Consider the following 15,652-nt stretch of genomic DNA (forward strand, 5'->3'; position numbering starts at 1 on the left):
GGAAACCTCCTAGTCCTCCTTGCCCTCTTCAAGCCCTCCGATGGTGTCACCTGCAGCAACATGGCTGCTTGCAGTTTTCTGAATGCGGTGCGGACCTTCCTAACCTGTGGCTCAGGCTGCTCTGACATCTTTCCTCCAATAATACAATTCTAACCATCCCTCCCGTAGAAAACGAAAGTCTTCTGAGAAGAATCACCAGATTCTGTCATGTTCTAAAAAACACACTAATCTCTTCCTTGTACTTTTATAATATCAATCCTAGTTTAACTTACATAGTATATTTTTAAGAGAGACTTTTGCTATAGCATGTGTGTGCTCACCGAAGACACAAAAACAAGGGGGGGGGGCGAGAAATAACACCTCAAGGGGGATGGCCATGCTGCAAGCCCTTCTTAAATCTCTTCTCCTCCAGTGACTTTGAGTATGCATGCAGACGCTCCCAGCATGAGTTTTAACCCGCCGGGTCGGGGACTGGAACCGCAGTCAACTAGGCAGGAGTCCAGCAACGTAACAATTCCATCATCTGCTGGTCCCTAACTTATATAGTATTCTGAGCTACTGAACAATGATAACTGAATCCTAGTTACTTCATTTCAACCACCTACTTTCCCGCTCCTATCCAGAGTGCCTGCTATATACCAGCAGCTCAGTCTATGTCTGAGCTACAAAATAAGGCACATTGTTGCTGCTGACAGGACTGGTGGAGTCAAGGACAGAGATAGCTAATAAGAGTGAAGCTCTAGTATGTTTTGCCTTGTCCCCCCACACAGCTGACAACCCCATTATATGTCTAGAAAAGGTAATGGCATGTGTTTGAAGAGGAAAGGCACTGCAACCCTATGTGCAGTTAAGTGTTGGAATGAATGACAGAACAGACACAGGACTGGATTTTAATTCATGAAAGAAACCGTCGTTAATATAGCAGCTGCCATTCAAGAATTGCAGTGGGACTCAGAGTGCTGTACACACTGTCACTTAGTTAAGGAAACATCACACAAGAGTCAAACCCCACAGTGGCAGTAGTACTTGCCCAATGTTTGCATCTGGAGTTATGATGGCTGTCTTCTGAGGACTTGGAAGCCGTGAAGTAGATTTGTTATGACCCTTTCAAGGCCTTAGAGAGGCAGGAATGATCGCTAGTAGTAGAAGATCAGCTTGTGAAATGCAGACAATAAACTAAGATGCAGAAAAATAGCCACAATCCAACGTACGAAAAAATGCAAAGAAAAACTGATAGCAAGACACCATTGCACTTTAAAAATACAGGCTGAGTGTTATATCCAAATTCTGGGTAAATGTGAGGAGAATAAAAAGAAATGATACTTTCAACTGTTGATACCTATATAACCTATTCACAATCTTTGAGAAGAAAAGTAAGTGGTCATACTCTTCCTATAGGAATGACATTATCTTTGACTCTTGGGAGTCTAAAGCAGGGAACTAGCTCTGAAGAAAATACACAAGAACATGCTCCTGTAGCACCATTTACAAAATGCTATGCATGCACACAGGAAACCACTTCAATATCCAACATAAACACTTCCTTTACGTAAGACACATCCCTGCACCTTAACCTTACATAGTCATGCTAAGTCATATCTGTGAATGCTATAACAGCATGTAACAAAATATCTACATAGAAAAATCTAGAAAAAGAACAGGGTAATAAAATAAAAAAGTAACTTTTGAAATATAAATATGTGTAATGTGTTATTTCAAAAGAAAATCTATTTCTTTAATTTCTAATAGAATCCACTTAAGTTTCTGCTAGTTAATGAACACAAAAAGACAAGTTAAAGCACTGTCCTTCAGAAGATGAAAAAAGTATGCAAGAGATAAACGAAGCATCTCTCAAGAAAGATTGTGGGATCGCCATAGCTGGCCACGTGTGTGATGTGGGCAGCACTCACCTGTGGTGGCCGAGGCTTATACGGGGTGCTGCACTCCAAGTCGGCCAAGATACTGGTCAAGGAGTCGATCTCTGCATCCAGGCTGGAGCGCCTCTCCTCCAGGGTCTTGCCTCCAGGATTTCCCTGCTGGAAGCAACACACACATTAAAGGGGGCATTTCCACTGATATCAGTATGAGCTCAAACTTTGCAAGTTATAATATGGCTTTGTCCAACTTTTTCTGTACCTCTTATTTTTAGTTTTTATAAAATCAGTGAGATAGACTGAGGTAGAGCTATCTCTTTTTGACAGATAAAGAAATTGAAAAATATGAGGCAATTTCTTCTCTTTTTGAGACATTTTGCCATAGGGTGCATGCGCTCACTGGAGAGACAGAGACAGAAAGTGAGAAATCAGCTCCGGGGGGATGGCCAAGCCACAATCTCTTCTCCTCCATTTTGCTCTCGAGATTTGGGGCATACACACATACATGCAAGCATGAGTTTCAAGTCTCCAGGTATGGGATTTGAACCTTGGTTGACCACATGGGAGTCCAGTGCCTTAACCATTATGCTATCTGCTGGCCCTGAGGCAATTTCAAAGGCCACACTTACTCAAGAGCTTTCTCCTCCCCTCAACCCCCACTCAATGTGCATGCAATGAAAGGAAACTAAATGTCTCTATCCCTGCACTTAAGGCATAGAACCAACTAAGGTGATATTGCAAGCTCATTGTGCTCAGAAACCATTACATAGAATGATGGTGGTTTTGGTGTGGCAAAGAGTGAAGAGACCAACAGTCCAGAAAGAGGAATCAGTACTGGAAAACAAGAGAGCATGAAAGTGCTGGCGTTATCACAGGAATACTGGGTGTAGGCATGAGAGAGATGGCAAGACCCACCCTTAAAGCATGCATTAGAAAGAGAGTGTTTGGTGTCTGGCCAAGGGCTGCAGAGGAAGCATGTGACAGTGGGCACAGATGATGAAGTTGGGGACCTACGGATTTCATACGTCAATGTTCCATTAACACCTGTACTCTTAGTAAGAGGACAATAGAGGGTAATGACATGACCACAGGGAATTTCCAGGAACTGTGAGCAGGCTTTAGAAAAACTAGCAAACATTTTGCCTAGACTTTAAGGCAGAGAGTTGGCCCTAAAATTTGGAAGCAGAGTGAAGTAAAAATAATCTTTTAAGGTGATCATGTCATAATAATCAGGTATATATGATTCAAGAGTCTCTTAAGACTCCAACATGATACAGCAAAATGTATCTTCATGTAGACCCAATAGGGATGAAATAATGGGGAGTAAATATAATCTAATTATCTACATTGAACTTGTCTAAGGAGGTTAAATATCAGGGCAGTGCCTGGTGTTTGCAAGAGTCTAGAAAAAGCATCAGCTAAGAAGGAAACTATCCTCAGTAACAACTAAAAATAGAGTGCCCTAACAGGCTAGCATTAAATTTTACAGCCCTTAAAGTAAATCTGTCCTGTTAGTGACTATGCTGCATCAGGCATCATGCATAATGGTACTGGCTATTAAGATTACGTGTGCCTTTCCTGTACTAGCTTGTTCACTGTGCCTTCTTCCCTGAGTCCTGGAACTTACATAAGCCTCAGTGTAAAAACAACTTAATAGGATCTGGTGTATTGGTTTGTCACTAGTGAACTTAGCTAGCATGAATTAATTCCTCCTGGATCTGATCTATTCTAGGCATACTGTGCCCAGCTCTTTGCAGCCAAACCTAGACCACTGCCTGCCTCGTAAGTCAACTGCATCCTTATTCACGAGTCCTTTAAATATGGTACCTCATATCACATTAGATAAAGCAGTGGTCTCCTGATTTTCCCCCTCTGTATATATGATCATGGCCCTCTAGGTCACTCTAGCCCCTTCCCCTGTTGTACTTGGCTTTCTAATAACATTTTCACCACCTATCATTATCTCTTATATGCATCTCTCAGTTTATCGTTAGTCTCTTCCGTAGGACAATGTGAGCATCATGAAAGCAAAGACTTTGTTTTGCTCTTCCCTGTTTCTAGAAATTGTTCAGGGCCTGCCTGAGCTACAATAAGTGTTCACTATATATTTCTGAGTTAAATGAATAATTAGTGACGGATCGTAGCATAGGTTCATCCCAAAACATTCTTCAGTTTAACCACTTTGGGGTAAAAGCAGGAAGAGGTGCAGGAAGAGGTACAGGAAGCCATGGATGCTACTGTATATGTTATAAAAAAGGAAACCATAAAGATCTGTGTGTATATGTGAGTGCATGCACATGAGGTTATGCACACATGTGTATATGCATGGATCAGGCTCTAGGGCCTAGATACGAAGGATGGCTTTGTGAAACTGAGAGATTTTACTAAGCTTCCTTAACAGAGCCCAAACCAGAAACACAGTGATATCCCATGTTGGTTATGTTCAGACTCAGATTCTGAATTTCCAGGGTGACTAAACTCCTAAAGGCCCGTGGATCTTTGTACTAGGAACAGCTGTTTTCAAGGTGTTAATCCCGCCAGCAGAAGATCTCATCTTTACCCCAAAGGGCATTATAAAGTATGAAGCACTGTGATATTATTAAGAGAAGTAGCTGTTAAACATTTAAAATGTACGTGAACATTCTAGGTAATGTGTTCTGGTACAAATAGGAAATGCAGGACACAATTGTTATAGGAAGCAACTAAGAGCTAAGTGAACATGATTCTCTCATGTACAGATATAAAATGTTATAATAAATGTGAATTTAATAAGAGTATTTACATATACTCATAAACAGCAGTATATATTGGCACAGGTGGTAGATTAGAGCCTAGTAAAATTCTTCCCTGGGCTGTAGTTATCTCATCTATAAAATGAAGAAACATTATCTCCCTTACCTATGCCAGAGGGATATTACAAGATTCAGATAAGAAAATGGATGAGAAAATACTGTGTAAATTGTAAAGTGCTATAATTACGATGATTTTCGTAAATAGCATTAATTACAGCAACGAGTAACTATAAATTAATATGGGCAATATAGCTATTGTTACTTCTTAAGGAAAGCATCATTCATTAAGTGTTCTCCTAAAACAGCAGCAAAGAGCCACAATTTTAGCAGGTCTCCATTTTACTGTAGCAGAAAGGACAACAGCTGCCTAGGCCCTATGTCACTGTGATATCTAACCATAGAGACTCAAAAGTCACAGGATGACCCTGAGCCGCACAAAAAAGCAAGTAATTATGGTGTAAACCAGCCTGTGCTTGTAAGACTTCAATTGGTTTCCAGCCTCCTTATTCTCCCTTCCTCATTTTCAGTTTCTCATACTAGGTCGAGGCAATTTATTAAGAAGTTACAGCTTAATGCCGTGGGATTTTGCACTAAAACTCCTCAAGCTGCCCAACCTGACCTTAGGATAATAGCTTTGCGCCTACGTTTCAATCTCCATTATGAATCAGAGTAGGCCTCCTTCTCACTTCCTAGTCTGTATTTTATGTCACAGTTCAAATAACTGAAGACTTGGCCAAGTCTTACCGTCAATCCTTCTCCTGGTATTCTCATCTACTCTCCCTTCGCCCTTTAGATTTAGGGGCTATCTTGGGCTTCTCAACATTTCGCACTAGATCCCAGGAGCCACAGTCCTAAAACTAGCTAATAGATCCTAGAGAAAACATACTTTCCTTAACTCACCAGGACTATAGCTTTGGAGTCTCTTGATAGTTAAATGACCTTCCCAAGGCTAAACACCAAGAAGGAAGATTCTCCTGACTCAGTCCCTTTTCTAAATACTACATGAATGCCTATAAAGTAGTCATTGCAATAATCTCAATTCTCACAGCTCTTCAGCCATAAATAGAAAGATTCCAATGTCATATCCACATTCTGCCAAACCAAACCAAACCAACAATGGGACCAACCAGTGGTGTTGTGGTTAAGGCAGCTGGATCCCACATGGCCAACCACTGATCATGTCCCAGACCCAGTGGATCAAAGAACACACCAGGAGCATGTATGTGCATGCCTGAAATCCCAAAAGGAGGAAGAAATGGAGGAGAAAGGATTGAGATGTGACCATTTTCTTGGGAGGTGCTTGCTCGCTTTCTCACTTGTTCCCTCTCTCTCTCTCTCTCTCTCTCTTTCTCTGGTGAGTGCGTGTGCTCTATGGGAAAATGATTATCAAATAATGAAATAAAACCCAAAACAAACAATCCTGTGATAAAAGCTTCTATGTGGGTCATGTATTTGGGAGAATCAATCCCAGGAAATAGCACTGAGTGACTGGGAAGAATTAAGCAGATAAAGGTATGACATTGAACTGACCAGTAATGTGGACAAATAGGGAACCACCCTCCTGGGGAGCCCTCTGAGGAGTCCTCAAAAACATCCCTTGAATGTGTGCCAGGAGATAGCATAGTGGTTACTCCCACATGGCTGACTGAAGTTCAAGTCCCATGCTCGGTGCTTTAAAATTAAAGCCGGGTATGTGTGAGTGTGTGCCCAAGATCTTGGAAAAAAATGGAGAAGGAATTGAGGTGTGGCCATCCCCCTTGGGGAGTGATTTCTCACTTTCCCTTTCACTGTCTCTGTCTCTCTGGTGAGTGCATGCACCCCCAGATAAAAACCTCTAAAACAAACAAAAAAATCCCTCAGGTCTTCCCACGTGAGAGATAGGAGAACAGATACTTCTTTTCAGGCTGCAGTTATCCATTGGTTTAGGGTCACCTAGGGGGTTTTAAACTTCCTCATACTTTCCCCAAGAAGTAGAACGGTGGCAGAGAAGGCCCAGGATAAAAAGTGAGAGAATGGTATAGCCGGTGGATCAGGTGATACCCACACAGAGCTCGCTGCTATAGCAGTGGCTGTTTTAGGGAAATTGTAGGGGAGGATGACAAAAGAAGTGATTTGGGTAACCAAAGGTGAACAGTAGCTGCACCCATTCACAAATCCCCATAAGTAAACCATTCACGAAATGTTATTTTCTGTGACATTTATTTTTATTCATTCTACAAATGTATACTGGATAAAAAGCTCCCGAAATGACAACTGGGGCTGATCATGCCTTGGGAGATCACAGTTCTCACTCTCATCAGTAGAAGCACAGGGTGGTGCCTTCCTCACTGTGAGTACATGGAAGCAGTTTATAAAAGAGGAGCCCAGAACAAAAACGTACAGCACATCAGGGAAATAAAGCCAGACCACTTCCAACAGTCAGACTGTATGGAGGTCATCTGTTAGCCCAAATATTGCTAACCCCCTAACTTACTAAGGACAGTCAAGGAGTATCAGTAATGATGTATGGTAGAACATCATTTATTCATTCTTCATATTCAAAGATTGATTTAAAAAAATTGAAATTCAGAGACCTTGGGGAGTGATTTCTCACTTTCCCTTTCACTGTCTCTGTCTCTCTGGTGAGTGCATGCACCCCCAGATAAAAACCTCTAAAACAAACAAAAAAATCCCTCAGGTCTTCCCACGTGAGAGATAGGAGAACAGATACTTCTTTTCAGGCTGCAGTTATCCATTGGTTTAGGGTCACCTAGGGGGTTTTAAACTTCCTCATACTTTCCCCAAGAAGTAGAACGGTGGCAGAGAAGGCCCAGGATAAAAAGTGAGAGAATGGTATAGCCGGTGGATCAGGTGATACCCACACAGAGCTCGCTGCTATAGCAGTGGCTGTTTTAGGGAAATTGTAGGGGAGGATGACAAAAGAAGTGATTTGGGTAACCAAAGGTGAACAGTAGCTGCACCCATTCACAAATCCCCATAAGTAAACCATTCACGAAATGTTATTTTCTGTGACATTTATTTTTATTCATTCTACAAATGTATACTGGATAAAAAGCTCCCGAAATGACAACTGGGGCTGATCATGCCTTGGGAGATCACAGTTCTCACTCTCATCAGTAGAAGCACAGGGTGGTGCCTTCCTCACTGTGAGTACATGGAAGCAGTTTATAAAAGAGGAGCCCAGAACAAAAACGTACAGCACATCAGGGAAATAAAGCCAGACCACTTCCAACAGTCAGACTGTATGGAGGTCATCTGTTAGCCCAAATATTGCTAACCCCCTAACTTACTAAGGACAGTCAAGGAGTATCAGTAATGATATATGGTAGAACATCATTTATTCATTCTTCATATTCAAAGATTGATTTAAAAAAATTGAAATTCAGAGAACAGTTGAACAAGTAGTAGAATAAGCCTCACCCACATACAACCAGATTCACCAATGGCCAATATTTCACATTTACTCTCTGTCTCTATAAATTCTGTATGGACTTATAGTTAAACCCTTTGTGAGATATTAGAGCCACCCCCCGTACACCCATACTTTTACCCATCTCAGGCAGCACCTCCTAAGAATGTCCTATTGTTTCAATACTAGTATCACATCTAAGAAATTTAACGTGGGTAAATTATGTAGGATGCACACATGCTCTAGCTTCACCAGTGGTCACAGTAATGTCCTTTTCTCTATTACTGTTCATTTTCATTCAAAATCCAATTGAGCATAGCACATGAAAGTGGTGTGTCTTTTTAGTCTCTTTTAATCTAGAATAGGCACCCAGTCCATTTTAGATCTTCATGAAATTGACTTTGAAAGAATCCATGCCAGGTGGCTCATAAAAAGTTCAATGATCAGGTTTTATCAGCGGACAGCATCCAGATGAAACAAGTCTGGGAAGACTGTTACATACACAATGCCATGTTCTCCCCTCTGCATCACATGATATCAGTTGGGCCCTCATTTCGGTGACACCAATTTTGACAGCTAGTTAAAGTAGAGTGTCCACCAGATTTCACCATGGTAAAAGTGACCTCTTCTTTTTTAAAGTAACAAATCATCTATGAGGTAATATTTTGAGACTGTTAATATTCTGCTCATCTAGTTTTAGTATCCATCAATGATCATTGCCTAAACTAATGATGGCCTTAGCATTTGCAAAATAATGAGAACATTCACTATTAATAAGTGGCAGTAAGTGGATCTTGCCTAGCATAATAACAATTTATTTGTTAAGTAATCATTTTAATTTTGAGGTAGGGCAGCAGGACTAACTGCAAAGTCCTCTGCTATGAAAGGTCATCAGGGACCCTAATGATTAAGTTAGCATTGTTATAAAGGGAGGCCCTGTTCAGGCTATTAAGGGAAACCAAGGACCAAAGGGAATTGTCTAGTTAATTGAGAACTAGCCTCTACCCTAAGAAGTTTACATCCCAAAATTAGAGCTAATACTAGTGTCACACTCAGAACATGCATGGTAGTGGTCTAAGCCTCAAAAACATCCAGAATCTCTACGGTAGCCAAATAATTTTACTAATACATTATAGGAGAGAGATTTGAAGAGCAAAATTTGGATATTACTACTTAATAACAAATCAGAGCAAGCAACCAAATAACCCTTAGAGAAAATGCTGCTAAATGCACTAAGGCAGTGGTTTTTTAAGTTGTGATTCACAAAGTTCAAGAAATTCCTCAGGGCTGACCCCACTTAGTACATATAGAGGCTCCCAGACTCTACTCAATGTTGGGCTTCCCTGGTGATTCACTAGAACAAGAAAAGCTTTATCTGTTAGCTTAGGAATTTAAAACTATCTCAGTTTAGGAAAACCTAAAAGGCTAGTAATTTAAAACAGTAAACAATTTTTACATATAATTTCTATTTTCATTTCAATAGTATAATTTAAGCTTAATAATACAACGTGAATTTCATGAATTTTTTTCTATTATGCTCAATAAGGCTCATCCTCCCCCCCCCTTTTTTTTTTCATTTTTGTTGGAGATGTTTTTGCTATAGGGCACATGCACTCGCCAGACAGACAGAGAGAGATAGAGAGACAGAAAGCGAGAAATCACCACCCAGAGCGGATGGCCATGCTGCAATCCCTTCTCCTCCATTCTCTCAGGATCTTGGGCACACACGCACATGTGTCCAGCGTTGAGTTTAAGCTACCAGGTCTGGGACTTGAACTACAGTCGACTACGTGGGAGTCCAGCAACATAGCCATTACGCTAACTGCTGGTTATTTCTAATATATATGGCAGAAATGATAGCAAGAGAAATAAAAAGGTATATTCTTTACAAACAACAAAACTAAGTATGTATGTAGGTAATATATTTAATCTATCAGTCATTTATACATCATTTATGATGAAGCTGAGGACATAAACAATGTCTGTTTTATCTGTTCATGGTCATTTTTGTTAAATTATTTCCCTAAAAATCCTTAAAATAAACAAAAATAAAACAGCAGGAAAGTTTCTGGATTCTTTTTTAAATTTTTTTCCATTCTGCAAATATTTATTATAAAATAGTGTGTCTGGCTCCATACCAGACACTGGGAATACAACAGTGGGCAGATAGGGACTGCCCTTATAATGCAAAATGTAAGCTATAAGGAACCTACCCTGTCTAGTCTGCTATCCTCCTTTCAACCTGGCAAGATGTGCGAACACAGAAGGCTCCAGATGGGTGACTGGACGGATGGTGTGCATCTTGGATTCTGATAGTAGTGATACAATACCTAAATCTGTCACTTGCTGGCTTTGTAGGCTTCAATAATGTACCTGAGCTCTCTGGGTCCCTCAGGCACTTTTTGCAAGGATTAAATGACTTAACACATGACAAGTATGATTAACATAAGTTTTTGATAAAGATTAGCTACTTAATTATTACTTTGGCCAAAGTCACAAAGTGCTTTGGCTGACAAGAAGTCAACTGACTATGTAAATGTATGTGTCCGTTAGTTTTTGCTATAGGGCTGTGGAAAGAGACAGAGAGAGAAAGTACCCCTCAGGGGAGACGACCATGCTACAATCCCTTCTCCTCCACTCTCTTGGAATTTTTAGCCACACACACATACATGCCCAGCGTGTTTTACCAGCCTCTGGGTCCGGGACTCAAATTGCACAGTTGGTCATGTGGCAAACAGTTGTCTCAATGGCCATTCCAACTGGCTTGCCAAGTATGTAAATATATTTTAAGTTTATTCATTTTTTGAGAGAGAGAAAGAAAAACACTGGCACCTCTAGCAGGGTCTGCAGGCTGTGATGTACACCCAGACTCAGCCAGCCTTAATGACAAGCACATGAACATGAGACTAAGTGTTCTAAGTGGATTTCTTTTTTAACATAATGAACACTAAAAAGGGTGTGGGTGTGTGTGTGTTTGTACATACAGAGAGAGTTTATACTTATTATTTTTCTTAATCTCAGAAACAACCTATGGGACTAGTCCCATAGCTTAATGGTTAAAGGAATAAGATCCCACATGGTTGACTATTCAGTTCAAGTACTTTACCCGTTAGCTTGAAAAACATGCTGGGTGCATTTGCACACATGTCTAAAATACCAAGAGAACAGAAAAAATGCAGAAGGGATGGGGACAATGATGATGCACCATTGGAGGGGTGCTTTCTCTCCCTTTCTTCCCCTCTTTCTCTGACTCTGGTGAGTGAAGGTACCCTCTAGCTTATAAACAAACAAACAAAATAACTATTTTAAAATAAAAAACCTGGGGCCACCAGGTGGTGTGGTGGTTAAAGGTGCTGGACTCCAACAGGGCCAACTGTGGTTTGAGTCCCAGACCTGTCGGCTTGCTTGCTTGCTTTCTCCCTCTCTCTCTGCTCCTCTCTGATCAAATTAAAATAAATAAATGAAGTTAAATAAAATAATTCTAAAAATTTGTTTAATAAAATAAAATTAAAAGCCTATATTAGTTACGCCATATTGTTAACAATGCCATGAAAATGTCATGTAATAATGGATCAAAAGTAAGAATAGAGACAGTGACGTTGCTACTTAATATAATCCCCCATGTTGTATAATAATATGAGCATCTTTATCACACTGATTCTAGTAATGTTGAGTTGAGATAGAAAGCAATCACCAGTAGGAATTATAGATACAGACACATGTTATTTATCTAATAGCAATGTCGCTTTATTGAATGAAACCCAGAAGAGGTAGAAAAAACTGCCTTAGTTCGTGTTGTGATGCACACCCTATTTCTTACTGATTTAGCTGAAGTGCTTATCTCATCAGATGTACCCTCTCCGTGAAGACATTACTGGTAACCCCACTGATGTGACAACTGACCCTTCTTTGTCTAATTCTCTATGACATGTTTCCAATGTTCATAGGAAAACTCTCATTGTTGATGTGCGTGAATGACTTTTCTCCCATCCCGGTCTAAGAAATCATTGGCGCTAAGTAGTGTTCATCTAAAGAAGACAAGGAGCTTACAGTCTACTGGGTAATATTACTTGCGCCTTTGCTTACAGATATCAAATACACTATATTCTATGAATCTCCCTGTAAAACTATGTGGATGAGGCAAGTTTGTAAACAAAAGCAATTTCCTTCCTTCTGAGGCTCGCTTATTATATAATGGCTGAGAGAAATACAATTCAACTTTTCCAATGTGAAAAACCAGGTCCCGGACTAGTCTCATTATTACGTAAGAAGGTTATCTATTCCTGGGACCAGCAGTCAGCATAAAGGCTATGTCGCTGGACTCTGATGTAGTCGACCACAGTTCGAGTCCCAAACCCTGTGGCTTAAACTCACACCGGGTGTGTGTGCGTGTGTGCCCAAGATCCCGAGAGGAGAATGGAGGAGAAGAGATTGTGGTATGGCCATCCCACCTGGGGGGTGATTTCTCGCTTTCTGTCTCTCTGTTTCTCTCTGTCTTTCTAGCGAGCTCAGTCCCCCTATAGCAAAAACCTCTCCAAAATAAAAAAAAAAAGAAGGTGATCTATTCCACAGGCTAAGGGCAATAGAAAGAGGTGACTCAAAAAGCCATCAAGACTCTGTAGTGGGTGTGTCTGTCTGCTTGTCTCTCTCCTTCTGTCTCCCTACTCAAGGGGGAAAAAAAAATAATCAAACAAAATGGCCAAATGAGTTTTAAAAACTAAGAAAGGAACTAAAAAGAATTCTAATGAAATATTAGAACTCTAAGAAAAATTAAAGTCCTGAGTATTTTCCTTAAAACTCAGTAATATTCCCCCCAGGGGAGTTAGTCTGTCTGGGATAACAGTTAAATGAAAGTGCTGAAATAGGACTAATGCCCTAAGATATTTCACCTTCTATTGTGAAATATCTTCTTCCTCCAAAGCAATATCTCATCCATTGTTTAAAGTGATCTTTCCAAGAACCTCCTAAATAGAAAGGTACGCTCACCCCATCTTCCACAAGGAAACTTCACAAAAGAGAAACACACAGGCACGGGCCAAGAATTTCTAGCCTTACTGGAAGGATAAGATCAACAAAAAGAGGGAAGAAGAACAGTTCATTCTCCAGTTCAGAGTAAAATATGGTCACAGTGATGCAAACAAGTACTATGTAGATTTCAAAAGGGGGAGGTCAGAATAGGGAGACTGGCTTAGAATCACAGACATTGCAGACAGGGACTTCTGCAAGCATCTATTAAGATTCCATAATTGGGCCATCCCGTGGCCTAGTGTAGCCGTAAGGTGACTGGATTCTACTTAACTGACAGCATGCTTTGAGTCCTGGACCCAACAGCTTGAAAAACATGCTGGGTTATGTGGCATGAGTGCTCAAAATTCTGAGAAAAGAAATGGAGAAGGGATTGCAGTGTGGTCATCCCTGCAGTATGCCCCCCAACCCCCAGGTGGAGACTTTCCTATTTTCCCTTTCTCCAGCAAGTGCACACACCCCATAGCAAAACCAACTAACTAAATAAAAATGATTCCATGTTCGTTCCAGAAGGAAACAAAGGAGCAGCAAGCTTAAGTGATTTACCAACAAACAGCTAAGTGACAATGACACAAGACCTGAATCAATATGCCTAGTCACAGGCCTGCCATTTGAAATGTGCTGTCAATGTGTGTGAACGAAGACAGCATTGTAATTTTCCTCTAAGGAACTTCTAAGGGTGCTAGTGTCAGAACTTGACTGCATATTTAGAAATGGTGACCCAGAAAACTGATACTTGTCACCTCTCCACTGCAACCTCAAATTCTCCACGGCGAACACAGAGACAGAAATGTAAGCATGAGCAGAGGGGCTCTACCACAGACATTTTGTCCTGGTTCCGCTGGTTCCATCCTAATTAATTAGGAGGACTCTGGGCAAAGCGCTGGCCCTTTAAGTCCCTGTTTTCTCAATAACAATAGAAGGGGTTTGGACTCATTCTTCCATATAGGAGTGTTAGAGTGTTATTATTCTAAGCAGATCACATAAATGCAACTGATCTAACTTAACTTTAACTTTTTTTTTTTTTTTTTTTTTTTTACTTATAGCCACTTACTGGAGCCAAATTGCTCTGTTTCTATTTAGTGTAAGCTTTATTTTGATAGCTGAAAATACAGAAGTTACAGAGCAGATACTAACAAGATAAAATCTCAAATATCCATTTCAAAAACCGTCGCTGACAACAACTTTAGAGAGGAAGCACATTTGGCTATATTGTTTTGAGAACCATGAGCTGATTAATGGAAGAGGAATATGATAGGTGTGGCAGCATTTTAGCAAGTAGGCAGGAGGGGAAAAGTCAAAATACGCATTAAGTCTTATCTCAAAGGCTAAAAATGGGAAAGATATCGGGGGACTATCTAAAATGGCAGCCAACATATTTCCTAAAAGTAAAAAATTCATCAGCTCCCTAATAGCATCATTAATCTGACTGTTGCTTTCTCCTGGTCAGAGTTCCCGTCCCAAAGCATTTCTTGGAAACATCCTATGAGCCAGCAGCATCGCTCCCCAGGACGCTGTCCAAAGCCTGGAGACTAGCTACTGCTGGGGCACTGGGAAAGGAAACCATCTCTGTCTGCACTGCCATCATCAGAAAATCACTTACTGAACTCTCCCAGCAGTCCTCGCGATTAGTAGATATTATTATCCTGCTCTACATAAAAAGATACTAAGGGCCAGAGAGAAAGAGAGACCTTTCTGGTGTCACTCAGGTAGTAAATGGAAAAACTGGAATTTGGGACCCCAAAGTCTCCACTCCAAACCTCTTACACTTTGCATGACATCAGACCAAAATGCAAAAGGGGAAGAGTCTTACTTTTGAGCAATAAACAGATTATATGGACCTATTAAGTTAACAAGAATAGGGTCATGGTTGTAGCAACAGTTAGAAAGCCAGGCCCCAATACTCTCTTTTGCCATTTACTTCCCCATTTAGAATAATTTTCCTTTACCATTTTATAAATATTTATCAAACACTCAGAACACAATGATGCAATGAACAGAAATTATTATAAAGAAAGGAGGCCATGATGGAAGGAAGGAAGAAAGAGGAGGGGAGGGAGTTAAGAAAAATGGAGTTCTCTGCCCTCCACATGCTTAAAATTGTATTAAAGAGGCTAGCTTAGCCACAGATAATCACATTAGAGGGCAGAATACATATGAGTAAGCATATGAAACACAAGATGATAGAGAATACAAAACAAAAACTCAAAATAAGAGCTCAGGAGGAGAGAGTGTAGCTATTGTAAAACGAGAAATCAGAGAGAGCTGTACGAACACAGTGAGAACTGAGAAGACCTTGGATAGAGAACAAACATTTAAGCTATTTACCACATGAGCATAAAAATGTAGAAGGAACACTGCAACGTGCAAGAGCACTTGGCAAACACGAATGTGGCGTCTAGGTAAAAATAGAGTGCGGTCAGACTCACGGGTCAGCTGTGGTCAGATCATGCAGGTGTGCAAACCCTCGGCATAGAAGGAGCTTGGCCCTTATCCAAGACACGGATATCTAAAGGATAAACACAGTCCCCATGACGAAGGAGAGAGTAGGC

The 15,652-nt window shown here is 40.6% G+C and overlaps 1 protein-coding gene across 6 annotated transcripts in view; it reads right to left on the reverse strand.

Annotated features, from left to right (window-relative positions):
* LPP (LIM domain containing preferred translocation partner in lipoma) overlaps positions 1-15,652 on the reverse strand; it is a 791,955-nt gene that overhangs the window by 409,202 nt on the left and 367,101 nt on the right. For 5 of the 6 annotated variants that reach the window (XM_027775024.1, XM_014590977.2, XM_006156726.3 and 2 more), the window contains one exon: positions 1,911-2,036. In XM_027775024.1, coding sequence (XP_027630825.1) covers positions 1,911-2,036 — 126 coding nt within the window. The remainder of the gene's footprint in view (positions 1-1,910; positions 2,037-15,652) is intronic. The other variant, XM_027775025.1, reaches the window with a different exon arrangement.

The sequence above is a fragment of the Tupaia chinensis genome, unplaced genomic scaffold, assembly GCF_000334495.1.
Source record: "Tupaia chinensis unplaced genomic scaffold, TupChi_1.0 Scaffold000515_1, whole genome shotgun sequence".
In the NCBI taxonomy this organism is placed as follows: Eukaryota; Metazoa; Chordata; class Mammalia; order Scandentia; family Tupaiidae; genus Tupaia; species Tupaia belangeri.